General features: G+C 39.6%; 1 protein-coding gene and 1 non-coding gene across 3 annotated transcripts in view; one reads left to right on the top strand and one right to left on the bottom strand.

The window, feature by feature from the left end:
* The window catches only part of LOC139937060 (FYVE and coiled-coil domain-containing protein 1-like), a 38,086-nt gene extending 20,267 nt beyond the window's left edge, over positions 1-17,819 (bottom strand). Inside the window, exons 1-10 of one of the 2 annotated variants that reach the window (XM_071932041.1) lie at positions 17,561-17,819; positions 16,555-16,801; positions 15,008-15,121; positions 12,819-12,938; positions 11,795-11,907; positions 11,264-11,370; positions 7,779-8,001; positions 3,258-5,812; positions 2,358-2,472; positions 294-422 (exon numbers count right to left, since the gene is read on the bottom strand). In XM_071932041.1, the coding sequence (XP_071788142.1) occupies positions 294-422; positions 2,358-2,472; positions 3,258-5,812; positions 7,779-8,001; positions 11,264-11,370; positions 11,795-11,907; positions 12,819-12,938; positions 15,008-15,053 (3,408 nt within the window). In that variant the 5' untranslated portion in view covers positions 15,054-15,121; positions 16,555-16,801; positions 17,561-17,819. Of the gene's footprint in view, positions 1-293; positions 423-2,357; positions 2,473-3,257; positions 5,813-7,778; positions 8,002-11,263; positions 11,371-11,794; positions 11,908-12,818; positions 12,939-15,007; positions 15,122-16,554; positions 16,831-17,560 lie in introns of those variants that run through there. The other variant, XM_071932040.1, reaches the window with a different exon arrangement.
* Positions 17,820-18,027: 208 nt separating this feature from the next.
* Positions 18,028-18,101, top strand: Trnan-guu (transfer RNA asparagine (anticodon GUU)). Its single transcript has one exon. It is a non-coding gene; the product is annotated as a tRNA-Asn (tRNA).
* Positions 18,102-18,184: the final 83 nt, after the last annotated feature.

Below are 18,184 nucleotides of genomic sequence, written 5' to 3'. Positions count from 1 at the left end.
GTGTTTGTCAAGGTAATGCACACAGGTACAGTGTATGCACAGCTCAAAACCATCTGAATGGTTTTGAGTGGTAGTACAGCTTATCATCAACCCTGCTCAAATGGTACTGTCATGTGTGTACAAAAACAATGGGGTTGTAAAATTTAGTGAATTTTGAATGGTTTTGAATGACGTTTCAGAAGGAGGGATTGGCAATGAAAAATAACAAAATGAAAGTTCTTTATATTCCACCACAGTATCTCCCCAATGCTTAGAAAACCAATACATGCAAGCATTTGCATTGATTATTGTACCTTTTGCTGCTGTTGTTGTAGCTGTGTTCTTGTTTCATCTAATGTATCCTGAATACTTTCTGCATTCTCCTCCAGCTCAATAAGTCTCTGCTGTAATAACTGTTGATCTGCCTCACGATCCTTGTAACCCTTCAATAACAAATCAAATTTGGTTCAAATCAAGAAATCATTCACAGAACACAATCACATGAAATGGTCTGTTTGTTTGTTTGTTTGTTTGTTTGCTTAAATGAAATTCCCATCAAGGCAACTCGACAAACTCCCACAAGGGATATAAACACCAGTCAAGCTGGCAACAGCCAATCTCTCTCATACTAACATTTGTTTAACTGCTATGATTATGAATTAAACAAACCAAGCAATTGTAATTCAGTAACTAGACAACAATATTTATTCTAGTCATTGTGAAATCAGCGGTTAAAGGAACACGTTGCCTTGGATCGGTCGAGTTGGTCTTTGAAAAGCGTTTGTAACCGTTTTTTATAAAATGCATATGGGTAGAAAGATGTTGTAAAAGTAGAATACAATGATCCACACAAACATGCCTCGAAATTGCGTGGTTTTCCTTTAACCTTGTCGACTAACACGTCGGCCATTTATGGGGGTCAAAATTCTGACTCCCATAAATGGCCGACCATGTTAGTTCGCACAGTAGAAGGAAAACCACGCAATTTCGAGGCATACTTGTGTGGATCATTGTATTCTACTTTTAAAACATCTTTCAAACCATATGCATTTTATAAAAAACGATTACAAACGCTTTTGTTTGACCAACTCGTCCGATCCAAGGCAACGTGTTCTAACAAGGGATTCTAACACAAAGTAATGACATTTGCAAAAGTAATGACATCATTATATTTTTTAACAATCTGTTTTTTTAAATGTGGAATTGACTAAAAAATCAGCTCATTTATGAAATGCAATAACAATCAATAGGGAAATGTACATGTACAGGTATCATGATGCAAAAGTGTAATGTTATGCAATCATCAAAACCTTTCAAACATGTTTCTGAACAGTACAGCTGTACATTACATTACATTACACTAACAGAATGTCACACAAAAAATGTCACACAAAAAATGTCACAAAAAAATGTCACAAAAAAGATGAAATGTCTCAAATTTTGAATTTGACTCAAGTTAAAACACCCCAATCACCCCAATCATTATATTTAGTCGAGTTTACATCGTTCACACTTAGACTGCAATAATCCATCACAACCACTCACTAATGACAACATGTACATGGAATGATTGTTGTCATTAGCAGACACACTCGTAGCAATTTGCTCGACAGTGATAAAGACATCACGGGGCAATAATTTCACACGCTGAGAATCAATGCTCTTTGGAAGTGTCGTGGCCGAGCAGTTAAGAGCACCAAATTCAAACTCTGGTGTTTCTGATCAGCATAGTGTGGGTGCGAATCCCCAGCCGTGACACTTGTGTCCTTAAACACGACACTAAATCATTGCTTCGTCCTTCGGATGGGACGTTAAGCCGTTGGTCCACTGTGTTATGTAGTGCATGTAAAAGAACCCAGTGCACTTATCGAAAAGAGAAGGGGTTCGCCCCGGTGTTCCTGGTCCGATCGGCAGCAAATTGCGCCACAGCATCTTGTAAAAGCATTACATGGTGCAATCAGAATTAGGTCTCATAACTCAAACGTAGTCCCTTATCAAGCAGGAAATACTGTATGTTACAGCGCCAGGAGCGTCACTGGGTGACGGACATGTGCGCTATATAAGAAGCCACAATTATTAATTATTATTACAATATAGAAAGGTTTGCAGTAACACCATGTAATGACTATCTCTAAATGAATTGGGGTGGTTCTGAACAGAACCAATGCTTTCAACTCGACGTTTCGAAAAGACGATTCGAGAAGACGATCAGAGCATACTGATCCAAAGTTTCAAATCCTACTAATGCTCTTTTTGGGGGTGGTTCTTAACAGAACCAATGGTTCCAACTTGACGCTTCGAGAAGACGATCAGTACTGATTTCAGCTAGCAAAGTTTCAATTCCTATAAATGCTCTTTACAAAAACACAACACTGTACCTTTATGTGCTGTTGGTACTCTAAAGCCTCGGAGCTCAGTTGAAACTTCAGGGCAGATATTTCTTGTTTCATGACACACTGAAGACTACTAAGCTGCTCTGTGCCTTCATCGCATCTAAAGACAAACAAATCGCATGCAATCTAAATGAACTACAAGCACTCACTGTACTTGTTGTATAACATAATTTGGTTTTCACCCTGTTTGCATCGAACTTAATTTGGGTAAACTAACCGAGCCATGGGTAAACCAATGCGAACAGCCCAGGAAGTTTTCCTCCCAGCCCAGTACTTTACTGAGTTCTGTGAAAACAAAAATAATCTACAGGAAAATCACTTGGATGGGATTCAAACCCACAACCTCTGCATTGCTAGACCGCTTAGACCACCAAGCTAGCCTTAGCAGCGACTGCCGCATCAACTGAAATTAATAGATTTTAATTTTTGCATCGGGATAGAGTTTATAATTTTGTTCAAAGACAGTGGACACTATTGGTAATTGTCAAAGACCAGTCTTCTCAATTGGTGTATCTCAACATAATATACCCAACCTGTGAAAATTTGAGCTCAATCGGTTGAAGAAGTTGCGAGATAATAACGAAAGAAAAAAACACCCTTGTCACACGAAGTTGTGTGCTTTCTGATGCTTGATTTCGAGACCTCAAGTTCTACATGTAAACTTGAGGTCTCGAAATCAAATTCGTGGAAAATTACTTCTTTCTCGAAAACTACTTCACCTCAGAGGGAGCTGTTTCTCACAATGTTTTGTACTATCAACCTCTCCCCATTACTGGTAATAAAGAAAGGTTTTGTGATGATTATTATTTTGAGTAATTACCAATAGTGTCCACTGCCTTTAATTATTGTTTTACTTTCATGGTGTTCAATGAACCTTGAACTTACTTTTGCTCAGCTTTACGTAACTTCTCCCTTGTATCAGTCATTTCTACTTCAAGCTCACTGACTCGTTTCTTCTCATTGTCCCTTTCCTCTCTAGCATCATGAAGTTCATTCTCAAGACGCAACATCCTTGTAGTGTTCCCTTCCAATGCCTGAAACATCTCAGAGCTAAGCTGCTCCAACTTCTTTGCTACCTCTTCCTTCTCAGACTGAATAAGCTGTGACGATTCATTCACTCTTGAGACCTCTGCATTTAACTCATCATTAGTTTTCTTGATTTCATTCCTTTCTGTTTCCATTAGTTCAAAACTTTCTTGCATTTCTTTGAGTTTGACTAACATTTCTTGATGTTGCATGTCCAGTTCCGCATTGCCAGCACTCACATTGTCCAGCTCGTCCTTTATTGTGTTAAACTGATGCGTAAGAAATTCAACTTTGTCTTCATGCTCTTTGATCATTTTTTGTTTCTGATCCTCGAAGACCTGTTCTAAGGAGACGTTTTCTTTTTGCAACCTTTGTGAGTCTTCCATCATGTTTTCCATAGTTCTATTGACCTGCTTTAAGCTATCTGACTCTCCGTGTAACTCTTCATTATACCTCTGAAGGTCTTGGGTCTCCTTTTGAAGTTGTTCATGTTCAGCTTGCAAAGTTTCAAAAGCTTTGCCAGTAGACGAGATACTTGTTCCTAAAAATGCCTTTTCGCTTTGACTCTTTTCCAGAGCTACTTTTAAAGATTCTACTTGGTCCTTGGACTGACCAAGCTTCTGCCGAGTAGTTTCCAATTCTAAGGATTTTTGGACGACACTCTCTTTGAGATCAGCAACTCGCTGTCTTAGCATGTTCATCTGCTCTGCATATCCAAGTAGTTCTTTTTCTTTTTCTGTTTCTATCGCTTTCTGTGATTCAGACCGCAAGCCGGCGTCAGCTAGTTGGCCCTGGAGACCTTTTATGGTCCCTCGCAAATTAGACACTTCCATGCTATCTTGCTCTTCCTTCTCCTTGAGCTGTGTAAGTATCTCGGCATTGTGAGATTTTAAATCAGTTACTTCACTCTGTAAGTGAGTGACTAAGGAGACTTTTCCAGCAAGTACGGTGCTGATTTTTGATTGAAGTGACAGACACAAAGATGTATGTGCACCAATGTCTTCATGTCCATGAGACGTGGCAGTTAGTTTTGGATCAGATTCAATATGCATCTGAGGATTAACTGTACACTCAACTAACTGCGAATGACTGTCTGTGTTATATTGCTCCAGACTCTGTATTAACTGCTGGCAGGCAGATTTCATGAACGAGAGTTCCTTCTCCGACAGTCCCATTGACGCCATCAGTCTAGAATTCTCTTTCTTTAAAGATAATATATCTTCTTCTCTTTCCTTCAACCCACCTTCAAGTGTCATGCATCGGTTTTCTAACAAAGCAACCTTTTCAGTCAAGTCATCTCTTTCTTTTTCCGTAGATGCGATATCTTTTTGTAATTCTTCAATTTGCTCTGTTAATAACCATTCACTTTCCTCAAGATTGGACATGGTTCTTTGTGCTTCAATACCTTGCTTCTCAAGAGCACTTTTTTCCAAAGCAATTTTCTGTATGGCTGCTTCAAGATTCTCAACTTTCTTAGCAGCTTCTGCATTAAGGGAAATAAGTTTCTTATTAGTATTTTCCAATTCTTTGATTTGATGCGGAAATTCATCACCACTGGCTGATTCCTTTTCAGGTGGATGTTCCATTTCCTTTTCTGAATTACACCGCTGCTTTGATTCACTTTCCGCAGTTCTTTGAGTGTCAATCAGCTGTAGTTTATGTATCAGTTCCTCCGTGACTCCTTTTAGTTCAAGTTTCTCCGTTTCCGCTCCTTCCAGTTTTGCTAAAAGCTCATGGACCTTACTGGCTGATTCAAAGTGGCTAGACACTTTCTTATCTTTATCAAGGACAATATCATTCATTCTTGAAATCATGTCCAGATTTCGTTGTTCTGCGGCAGCGAGCTTGTTTTCCAGGTCAGACATCTTTTCTTTGGCACTCTGTTCTGACGCAGTCCTAGTTGCAAACTCAAGCTGATAATTATTTGCCTGTTGTTTCAACTCAGCGGCAGAGATTTCAGCCATTGCTAGATTATCTCTTAACCCTTTCTCAGATTCAACCAGCATTTTTTCTCTGCTTTCATGCTGTTTATTCAACACCTCAATGCGCCCATGTAAATCAGAAGCGGTTTTTTCAGCCTCCTGAACTCTTGCTTTCCACTTACTCTCCATCCCAAGCAGTTCTGCTTCTTTAAAACTCAGTTTTTCTTCCAGGCTAATGATCTGCTCCTGGAGATCCGAGTTCTGCTTTTCCGAGTCCTGTTTCAGGGCAGTCATAGACTCCTCAGTTTCTTGTGCCATATGATGAATATCTTCATTGTCTTTCTCCAGCTGGTCTATTCTCTGCCTCAGCTGTCTGTTCACAAGCTCACAATCCTCAAATTCCTTCTGAAGATGAACAAGTTGATCTCCAAGAGGGGAAGGTCTCGAGTCAGTCATTGGACTATTAGGGTATGACGAGTCACTGGTGCTAAGCTGTAAAGTATCAGATATTATCACATTGAATAGCCTGTCACTCAAGATCCTAAGCAATCATGAAGAAGCCTTTTACAGCTACGTAAAGCCATTGGACACTTTCGGTAAACAGTATTGTCCAAGGCCCACACAAACCCAGGCGAAAATTTAGGGTCAAACGGTCATCGGAGTCGGGAGAAAATAACGGGAAAACCCACCCTCATGACATAAAATAAATCAGTAACGGTCCAATGGCTTTAAAGCCATTGGACACTTTCGGAACAGAAAAAAAATTTAAAATGACAGATTTACAAATAACTTACAGGGTTTACAGAAGGTAATGGTGAAAGACTTCTCTTGAAATATTATTCCATGAAATGCTTTACTTTTTGAGAAAGCAGCAAAACAATATAAATTCTCGTTAACGAGAATTACGGATTTATTTTTAACACATGTCATGACACGGCGAAACGCGTGGAAACAAGGGTGGGGTTTTCCGTTGTTTTCTCCCGACTTCGATGACCGATTTAGCCTAAATTTTCACAGGTTTGTTACTTGATATAGAAGTTGAGGTACACAAAGTGTAGGCCTTGGACAACGCTGTTTACCGAAAGGGTCCAATGGCTTTAAAGGAACATTACAGAATTGGTTTGGCTAACAAAACAGTTGCTGGCAGTGTACACACTTTATGTAATCCACCATACATGAACTGACGAACCAAGTTTGTATATAGTCAGCGCCTTGAGTACCTTGTTTGGTAGATCCGTGCGCTATAGACTTCAATATTATTATTATTATTATTATGATGTGTGAAAACACTGGATGCATACTGGGCGACATGACTTTTGTGTTGACCGGAGCATCTGCAGACTTTCCATTAGTGAGCATACACATAGCAAAACACACGGCTGGCTATAGTTCAGTACTCCAAAAGATCCATGAACCATTGTCTAAAAAGACCATTCATAATGCATCAAACTCAAGTCCCATTCAAATTATACATAAAGATCAGTAAAAGCTGGTGGATTATTGTATTGAACAACAATCCCCAGCTGTGACACTTGTGTCCTTATAATGCAAGACACTTTACCATTGCTTCGTCCTTCGGATGGGACGTAAAGCCGTTGGTCCAATGTGTTGTGTAACGCATGTAAAAGAACCCAGTGCACTTATCGAAAAGAGAAGGGGTTCGCCCCAGTGTTCCTGGTTGTGGCTGCTTAATGCGCCATAGCACCTTGTAAACCCTTATAAGTGCTACATAATTGGGTCTCAGAATCCATCATTGCAATAACCTATCTTTCTGAAAGTTTGTACATACTCAGCGCCTTGAGTAACTTGTTTGGTAGACACGTGCGCTATATGCATGTAAGACTTTGATATTATTATTAAGCTACACGATACCACTACTGTGTTGGATAGTCACTGGCTTGTCACTGCAGGTTGGTTAGAGTGCTACCCAGTATGAAAGAAGCTAACTAAAAAGATATTACTTTATCCTGATATTTCATGGATGAAAAAGCTTATTTATGATTCATATAATGAAATAAATATGTACAGCTGTTAAAGGAACACCTTGCCTTAGATCAGGTCGAGTTGGTCTTTGAAAAACGTTTGTAACAGTTTGTTATCAAATGCATATGGTTAGAAAGATGTTTACAAAAGTAGAATACAATGACCCACAGAAAACATGCCTCGAAGTTGCATGGTTTTCCTTTTAGCTCGTCGACTAACACGGCCGGCCATTTACGGGAGTCAAATTTTTGACTCCCATAAATGGCTGACCGTTTTAGGTCGCACAGTAAACGGAAAACCCCGCAATTTCGAGGCAAATTTGTGTGGGTCATTGTATTCTACTTGTAAAACATCTTTCCAACCATATGCATTTGATGAAAAAAAAAACGGTTTCAGACGCTTTTCAAAGACCAACTCGACCGATCCAAGGCAACGTGTTCCTTTTAACCATTAAACTCCATCAGTTGCTTGTTACCTGTGAATTGATGCTACTGGTACTAGTTGTCCTACTTGGAGGAGTCCATAAGTATAGACTAGGTGCACCGAGAGTCTTACGAGCAAAGGTAGGCCAAGCAGTGTCCAGATCATATCCAGTAGGTGCCAGATCAAACTGAATATCATTCAGGTCATACAAAGCATTAGTTATTGTTGCTCCATGGATGGCATTCAGAAGAACCGCTGACAGGTTATACCACTCACTGAAAGCAACAATGGAAACAGATGCTCAAATGTCATTTAATAACATTCACACAAAAAATTAGATTTTTTTTCTCATAAAGTAGAGCGAATTACTAGTAAATGAAGTTTGAAGTTAAAACAAAATTCATTCCCACTGTGAAATAATTAGGAAGCAAAATTAATGAAGAAAGACTTTGACAATTTAGGCTGTGTTGCATTTCGCATCCACTTGCTGATGCAAATAAACTGCTGAATAAATTTGGACCCTTAGATTTTATGGTTAAATTTTACCAAAGGAGAACTGTTCCAACCTTTTCTCATTTTAAATGAGACCATATTATTTGCCAAACTTGTTCTCATATCATGAACAACTATAATAACCTGTTTCTTCCTTTCATCCGCACCCTGTACTCTAGTAACACCCTTCGATTCACTGGTCCACGTCTTTGGAACGCTTTCTCTAGCAATTTAAGAACAATGCTGTCCGTGGGTCGATTTAAGATCTCTTACCAAAGAGTCCTCCTCTCCCACTGTGTAACATAGCTTTTCTCTCCACTTATTTATTCAGTTAGCCTTGTTTAACACCCTTTGTGTTTTTGTCGTCAGCATTTTGTATTGTCATTGTGTAATTGTCTTGCCCTTGTTTCATCTTCGATGTTTATTTGTTTGTTTGTTTGTTTGCTTTCTTGTCTGTATAAAGGCTGTTGTCTACAATCACGGCTTTAACTAACAGCCTCATGCTCTCGCTCCTGGATTGTACATAGTTAATTCCTAGTTATTAATTTATTATTTACTTTTAGATTATATTGTTTTTCTGTACAATTTAATACACTTTAGATGTGTTAAATTTCTATGTACTGTTTAATTCTCACAATTGTTTTTTTTTTCTCAACAAGAGTATGAAATAAACGTGTATTGAATATGTACTTTGGGTGCACACTTTAAAGGAACACGTTGCCTTGGATCGGTCGAGTTGGTCTTTGAAAAGCGTTCTATAACCGTTTGTTATAAAATCGGTATGGTTAGAAAGATGTTGTAAAAGTAGAATACAATGATCTACACAAATATGCCTCGAAATTGCGTGGTCTTCGTGTTACCTCGTCGACAAACACGGTCGGCCATTTATGGGGGTCAAAAACTTGACTCCCATAAATGGCCGACCGTGTTAGTCCGCGACGTAAAATGAAAACCGTACAATGTTGAGTGCTACTTGTGTGGATCATTGTATTCTATTTTTAAAACATCTTTCTAACCATATGCATTTCATAACAAACGGTTTCAAACGCTTTTCATAGACCAACTCGTCCGATCCAAGGCAACGTGTTCCTTTAAAGCACTCACCGGTCGCACCCCCCCCACCCCAAGTCAAAATAAAAGTATTTTTAAGCAATCCCACTTCAAATAAACCATGTTTTAAACTGCAGGTAGTTAAAAAGATGTCACAAGAAAAGAAGAATGAGAGAGGAACAGTTTACTCTTGACCAATATGCCTGCCAAGTTTGAACATAATATGCGAAGTCTATAGACTTTTTGCACATTCAAATAAGAATAGGGCATTTCCGAATTGGCGGCCACATCTTTTCCTACGGCTGATCACCACATCAACATGCATTTAAATATATAATAAAACATAAAACACAGCATTTGTAAGGTGCACTTTCTCTATAAAAACGTTCAAAGGCGCAGGTCTAGGTCGAAAAAAGAAAAAATCTCTCTGATGTTTTCAAAGGCCAGTCTGAAAAGATGTGTTTTAGGGGAGTTTTGGAAGTGAGAAATGTCATGTGTATCTCTAAGACTTTGAGGCAGAGAGTTCTAGAGGCGGGGGGCAAGATTAGAGAAGGCCCTATCACCATAAGAAGCGAGGCGAGTCCGGGGAAAAAAAATAAAATAAAATAAAGGACGTCTTCAGCAACAGCTGTAGCTGTATCCAACAATTCAGATGGGGCCATACATGTATTTAACCCTTCTGAGACAATTTGATTCTGTTTTACCAACGCATTGTTGAGTTTTGACCTAGCCCTGGCGGCCTTTCGTATTGTACTACAGTGACGTCCTGGACATCAGAGTACATTTCTGGGGCAGAAAATTTTCACAGTTTCATAACTCAAATCTTACCTGCAACAAGCAACTAATTTTAACAGAATCACAATCTATGGCGGCATACATTTTTCTGCGGTGGGTTTTGGTCCTCATATATTCCTCACAAATCCATCATTTTTGTGAGATAATGCAGCTCCCAACGTTAACAAATTCAAATTTGTGTTCGTACTCTCACGTGTTTGCAAGACACAGGACGCGCAAAAATTGCGTTGCGTTTGCCTGTTAACGCTGTGCAGTAAAGATAATGGTGACCAAGAATTCATGCGTCTTGCATCATGCGTCTTGCACGCGAGTGTATACGCGTACGGCAACAGACAACACTGTGAGAAAACAATCAAAACAGGAATTTCTTAATGTTGGGAGCTGCATTATTTAAGTTCAATGAGTGTACTGATTACCATAGCCTTGCTCAAGGCAGTCGAGTTATTCACTCCGAAAAAAGACCGCCGCTGTATAAAACCCACCCGTATTCACTGTGCGTAACATCGCACGACACGATGCCCCCGTACACTATCCGCATGCGGAGGCTGTTAGGCCGACAGCCTTGTAGGGTCTGTGTTGAAGTCACTGACCTCATTACTATATAAGCGAAGAGTTCCCACGCCTGTCAGCTCATTACCATAATGCCTGCGAAAGACGAGACAAGTCTACATCACACACCACCACCACGGACGCTCAGCGAGCATGATAGGCATGCGTGATTGGACGTCAAAATGAATAATTCATTTGCCTCACATCCTGTGTTGTCTGATAGGTCTGACGAAAGATATACATATTCATGGCTGCATACTAGCATATCCGAAAGCCCCCCCAATTTTTTCCACTTGTGGAAAAATATTTCAATACAACACATTAAACCCGGAAGTTACAGACCCGACAAGGCTGTCGGCCTGACAGCCTCCGCATGCGGTTAGTGGTACGAGTGCGGATGACTTATGTGCACAGTAGTCGTACGATGTGACAGTGTGTATACGGGTGGGTCATGCGGTGTGATTGCACGCACCACGCACAGGGTATACGGGTGGGTTTACAGCGGCGTCTTTTCGGAGCGAATAATGCGACTGCCTTGAGCAAGGCTATGATTACCAAGGCTTCATAAATCATAACATTTTGGTTCATCCGGAAACAAAAGTGGCCATCGATTATTTTCACATGTTTCTTCTGAAAGGTTTTATAAGGTACCTGGTTATCTTGGTATTGGAGATGCACTGTTGTAAACTATCTCCAAGTCTGTGGTGAACTAAACTGTAACGAATGAAAGCACGACCACGCCCAAGAGATGACTTGACCTATGCAATCAACAAGAACAAGACACCTTAAAGGATTTGGGTACTTTTTCAAAATGTCAATAGATTTACATTAAACTTACAGGGTTTGAAGGTTATGATAGTGGAAAGCTTCCCTTCAAATATTACTTACTGGGGTGCTGTAGTTTTTGACAAATGAGTAAAACAATGTAATGAAAATACATTTGTACATGTTTCAAATGATTTTCATTACATTGTTTTAAAACATCTTTTTAACCATATATCCACTTTCTAATAAAGGGTATTCAAACCCTTTTCATATACCAACTCACCCGATGCAAGGCAACGTGTCTTTTTAAGTGTACTGATTTTTAATCCAGTAAAGTTTTCAGCTGTGTTTCTTTTTACTCTAACATCTCTGACAAGTATTGTTTTAACATTTGACTGGCGGTTATTTTTCACTTACCTCCGACATTGCTTTGACAAATCTCAGTCCATCATTCAGTCCTTTGACTTTATACATGCATTTATAAAAGTAGTCCCAATAATCACGACGACCCCCAAGCAAACCGGAACGACCTGTAAGTATCATTGAATAAACAATGAATGTAACCATTTGTGCAATCAAATCAGTACATTATGTACGTGTGATTGGTAAAATCCATTTAAGGCATAAAAAAAAAATGTTTTGTTGGCGTAACCCGACCTACCCTAAAAATACGGCCGACCCTGGATACTTTTATTTTTTTCAAGGGAAGAAATTGAATGATTAAAATGTTTTACAGACACAAAAATAAAATAAATGTCATCAAGAGTTTAAAAATATACTATTTGTTGTGTGTAGCCGTGTTTCTTTTGTAATTTGATACTACCGGCTTAAACAATTAGAAAACATGTCATTTTCATTGCTGGGAGGGAAAAAAAAAAAAAAATCCCAACCTATCTACCCTATTTTTGGGGGCCTGTTACGCCAACATAACGTGTTTTTTTTTATGCCTAATGAGTAGGTGAACAATTCTGTTTCAGTGTACATTGTGTAGTGCCTATGTTTTATTGAACCAAGAACATCACAAAGTAGACACCGTTATAGACCTTATGCACATGACGTCATTTCAGTAAGGCACTCTCAACCAGAGGTCAAAAGGGGGTTGTGCATTGGCCAACCCTGTGCGGGTGTGTACAAATCTGTGCGCTTTGTTTGTTTCGTCACCATTTTACCTCTAAGATGACAGCTGGATGACATCAATGTCTAAAGCCCAGTTCATACTTCCTGCGAATGCGAAGCGATCATTTGACTAGATTTTGACGTCACAGCCCTCCTTTCGCACCAATATTCGCAAGTGAGTTGAACGGAGCTGAACTGCTGCGAATTATTCGTTGCGAAATTGTGACGTCATCATTCGTATCGCATTCGCGTTCCCAGGAAGTATGAACCAAGCTTAAGGCCTAGATACAGCTAAATTACTACCGTACATTGAATGGTAACCTACTTTTCATGTCTATCTGAAGAAGGTATTCAAGTTTAGCACAGAACTTATGCAGAGCTAAAGAATCGTCTGTGACTGGCAGTTGAGAATCCTGGGAATCTTTCTTCAGATCATTGACACAACCTGAAATAAATAACAGATTTTAAATAATCAATATTTATACAATAATGAAACTACGGGCCACTTCTGAAATGAACGTGAGTCAAATGACATTGTTATATCTTGGTAACAAACTGTGAAGTTTGATTGGTCGAGAACCAATCATGTGACGCGCAACAAAAACGCATACTACATGGCTCAACATGAAAAGTGATGTACACCGGTGTATGTACACCTGTGTACGTCACCTTGATCGTTCCCAGCGTTGGTCGATTTTGCGCTGTGTACTAAACAACTGCGGGTTCGAGGGAATTGTTTCATGTTCGTCTGCTTATTAAACAACGAATAGTCTGTGGTAACAATGTTTGAAGATGACAACAGAACTTCAAGAAGAGGAATAACAATTTTACAAAGGTATAACAAACTAATTGTTGCACGTTGTGACTGGAGTCCATGTTTGTACGCCCTCGAGGGAAAATGGCACCCTAGGCTTCGCCTCGATTCCATTTTCCCCCTCGAGTGTGCAAAACGCCATGGACCTCGTCACAGCATGCAACAATTGTATACTGGTCAATTAACACCCAGAGGTTATCTTTGCTGCGTACCAACAGGGCAGGTACCTGTTTATGCAAGTTCCCTAGGCTTCGCCTCAGACACTTGTTTATCACTTCCAATATACTTTAGGCAGCTAATATAAACTGTTTACCTTCAAACCATGTTATAATTAGGGAATAACAGTGCGAGTACCCTGTCTTCAATGCGAGGTCCGTTAACAGCGCCAGCCACCAACCAAGGTCATTACCACGCAGTGAAGACCGAGTCCCAACACTGTTATTCCCATAATACCTTATTTAGCAAAATTAACCGGCTAGAATTGTCCAAATTTTGTGACTTTTCTCTCGGCGGTACTTCCAGACATGTTCAGGGGCCAAATTTAAGCTTTTGATGGTTCCCATCTCTTTCGTGCATTAATCACATTATTGATCTTTGAGACCAGTGACTCTTTTACATAATGATCTGTTCGGCGCCTTTTCCACTGGGGTCAACGGAGGCAAATGATTGGACGATGACTGTTCTTTGTGCATTAAAATGCACGCTTGAGCTCAGCGTCAGTTTATATGCGCACACCTGTTACACGCACCCACTCAAAATTTATACGCTTTCAGCTCGTGTACGCACAAGTGCGCGAAGTTGCAATGAAACTAATCATGGATATAAATAAGCATGCGATACAGTGCAACGCGCAAGGTTTACACAATATGCTGATTTAATAGGGGCCACTTATTCTCTATTTTATAAAGCCAGTCTTTATACCGATTGTTAACACTCCCACACGTGACCGGTTTTTGACCAAACAGACACTTGGAGCCGTCCAAGGTATTTATTAATGTATAATGGTCAAACAGCTACATTGTATCTGAGCTGAATGTTTTTAAAGGTCATGGATGTAGTAGTAAGTAAGCATGCACACTGCTAGGCAATCCCCACACTACCGGTACATGATGTACATGTAGGCACTTGCACTAATAGGTAAACAACACTCTAGGCATCCAGACTAGGGGTACCCCATAGAAATAGAACCCGGAGAACGCCGAGTGTCTCATTGTGCGTGCGGTTTCGTTGTGAGACCATTTTTATGGACGCGCACACGCCATTTTCGTAACGCGTGTATGGCAAAATATTTTGCCATACAATTTTGCCATACAATGACATCATCATTGACCAATGAAAACACTAGAAATGGTCTATGTGCGCTGACATATTGCCATTTTGCTATACGCGCGTGTCACACGATGATAATTTTGCCATACGCGCGTATTGTGCGGTATTGATACGCCGCGTCCACAGACGACTCAAAGGGTGGTCGAGCTCAGCGTTCTCCGGGTTCTATTTCTATGGGGTACTCCTACTAGGCACTTGCACTAAACACTCAAACTGAGAACCCGCACTACGCACCGGCACAGGGCAATGCAGGGGAAAAGCTGAGACCTTTCCCCATAACCTTTTTTTCGTTCAGTATGGACATTTCAATAAGTCCGAAGTGACCATGAAGACCCAATGTGTGTAAAAGCAAACATCTTGAAACATCATACCTGTGATATCTTGTACTATTCTTGGGTAGCTGCGTGGTTGAGCCATGACTGCTGCTTCTTTCTAACTTCAAACTAAGAGCAGGAACGACAAATGCATTTACATGTAATGTACACCTGAAGGTAAATGCAGGAAGTGTGTAATTAGTATGCAGTCTTTATCCCTCGAGGCTAGGTTGGCAAAAGGCTGCTGAAGACCCACTGGCAGGACCTTTCTCGATAGATTATATATGGTTATAATGCAACATTGGTACAAAATGGTATGAGATAGTGGTATCATATCTTAAAAAGGGGCAAGCAATCGTTTTCTTACTCAAGACCCCCAAAGTGCCAAGCGTGAGTCCAACAATTCAAAGAAGTCAAGAGCACTAGCACTATTAAGGGCAATGTAATTTATGATTTCCGTTGTTAATTCTAGGCGACCTATAGCTTATTCAATTGATACATGTAGGTCTCCCAAAACCTACATGTAAGTAGGGACAATGGTTTAGCAGTCCATAGTTACGTATAGATTTAGTATGAATGTCATTGTCAATGATTGAAGCGCAGTAGTCAAATGGGAGCAGGATGTTCAATAATTGCCATTGGCACTGGCCCAAGGTCTTGATTGAAAAGTCAAGAAACAGATGCAGTGACTGATGCATTTGAGAAATTTAGAAATATGAAGTTTGTTCCGCTATCAGAGAGTAGCGGAATGAACCGCATCTTCGTTCAAGGGAAGGAGCAAGGAGTACAATAACCATAACAAACATATTGGAATATTGGAATGTATTCAATGGGTCATTCTGTTTCAAATCACTCCCAAAAAATGCAATTTTAAACCCTTCCCCCTTCAAAACTTGCAAATGCATCGTCTTGCTTGATTTGTATTATGTACACGTTTGTATTATGTACTTTGCATAGGAATAAGCAATTAGCCTAAGAAGAAGACACCAATTTCAATATTTCTAGTATCTCTAATTGTTTGATATTGTTGAGAAAACAGATGGGGGTAGATTTTTGTTTATAAAAATTATAGGGCGATAGTCACATTTGGTCTATAATGTTTATCGCGATTCAGTAACGCACTGCATTGTGGGAAGGAATATGGGGCGGTTACTATGCAGTTTGTACGACTCGCGGACGCAACGCCTATACCTTTGTGTGGGTTCAACAGCGCCCTCTCTTGATATTTTGCTATTCGCTATAAAACTTATTGACTTGTTGTAATACTTATACTTACTAATTTAATACTAATATAGTTTTATTCTTGATAAATACAATTACAATTTACAAACAACAAATCCATAGATTCTAGAATTTGTATTGTATTTGTTGTTTGACTGAAGCCAAAGTGGATAACTTTCTGTATGTACAGCACCACCAATTGTTCACTAATTGTCACAAAAAAGGGATATCTCCTTGAGGTAATTTAGATACTATATTATTTCATATCGAATGAAAAAGTGGTGGCGCCATACGGAAACTTTTCCCCTCCCTTCCTGCCTCTTTTTTAGGCCTGTCAACTTAAAATATAAACTGAAGAGAAATTACCTTCGGTAACTACGTACCTTCTATCGTAGCATACTCAGCTCAGCCTGAGCATAATATAAGGAACTTATCAATCAGCTCAGAAGTTGGTGAGATGTTTCCTGAAAGGATGCTTTGCCGACTATATAATTCAGATTCAGATTCAGACGTACAAAAGTGAACACACGTAGCGCCATTTTGTTGCTTGTTGTGATGTGTATGGCCGGGAGGGTGACGTGTTGATTGGATGCTCTGCATGCATGCTCACCGTTTCGATCCTCTGCGAGTCTGGGTACCAGACGTTTTTCCGATAGATAAGAGGGCGGGTCCAAAGAAATTCATGGTATGATGTTCAACTCGCCCATAAAATATAGCACAGGAACCAATTTCATATAGAGCTTCTAAGGACAACAATTTGCTTAACAGGAAATTTCTTCCCTGATAAAAACAGGATTATGTTACATATTGCTTTTTACAGGTGTTTAGCTATTGTTTGCTTAACCTGAAAATCACGTGTAAATTTGGTTGGTATCCTGTTTTTATCAAGGCAAACAATGTCCATGCTCAGCAAAATTTTGTGCTTAGCAGCGCGATGAAACATGGCCCAGTATCGACAGTTTAATTAACATCATTGAGCACAAGTTATAGTTTCAGAGTACATAAATATACTTCCAGAAAACATAACGGCCGGACAAAGGTAACTAAGAATGACATTAATTAGCAGGTAATTAACATTCAGCACAAACGTAATTTAGTGACAAGTCGTACAAGTGACTTGAAACAGTAGGTTATTTACTATAATTAAGCATGACATTAATTAGCATAATACAGCACCTTATCTTACATTTAGAGCACAAACATGTTGTTACGACATAATGACATGGTACAGTTTATTTACAAAATATGAAGAAGGTCGACTAAAGATACTAATAGTAATTAGCACTTTAAAAAGTTCAAGTACAAATCTTTCGTTGGACAAAGTACTTAAAAAAAAGTGATCGGTCACATGCAGTATGTGAGAAATATATATATTTTTTTTACATTTACCTGATGCCTAATGTCTTTCCGACCAAAATTTCATCATAAATCTTGTCCTTGCTCTGTGGATGTTGATAGCCCACTAAGCGCTTAATGGCGACCAATTATCCCCTATTAAAGGGGGTGAGCCATTTAGATCCATCACTTTAGTGTGCTCTGATGAGATGTATCAAAACGATTCCGCTCATCTTTTCGAAGCAGTGATGGATTTCCATTCGGCCGGGGTGATGAGGGAGAGAGTTTGCACATTTTGGGAGAGCAAACTACCGCCCGGCCCCTTTGGTTTCGCACCACTGTCATGAAGGCAGCTTAGATACAACAAAGCAGTGCCAGAACCTGCTTGGCAGCTTACTAACATTGTTGATGCGACATAATAATATTGTTATCGCAGCTTATGGCAAAGTCCTATGATAACGATAATAATCTGGTAGGCCTAAATTGCAATAAATTCAAGGGGTCATTATGATGATTCAAGTGTCTCTGTGGCGCAATCGGTTAGCGCGTTCGGCTGTTAACCGAAAGGTTGGTGGTTCAAATCCACCCAGGGACGGGCAGTTTTTTTTTTTTAATTGCTAGGTATAAGATCTACAAAAGGCAAGGTTTTCAGGGTTTTTTCTGCATCATATCCGGCAC

This window comes from Asterias amurensis, chromosome 5, assembly GCF_032118995.1.
Source record: "Asterias amurensis chromosome 5, ASM3211899v1".
Lineage (NCBI taxonomy): Eukaryota > Metazoa > Echinodermata > Asteroidea > Forcipulatida > Asteriidae > Asterias > Asterias amurensis.
This window is presented reverse-complemented; position numbering and strand designations above follow the sequence as displayed.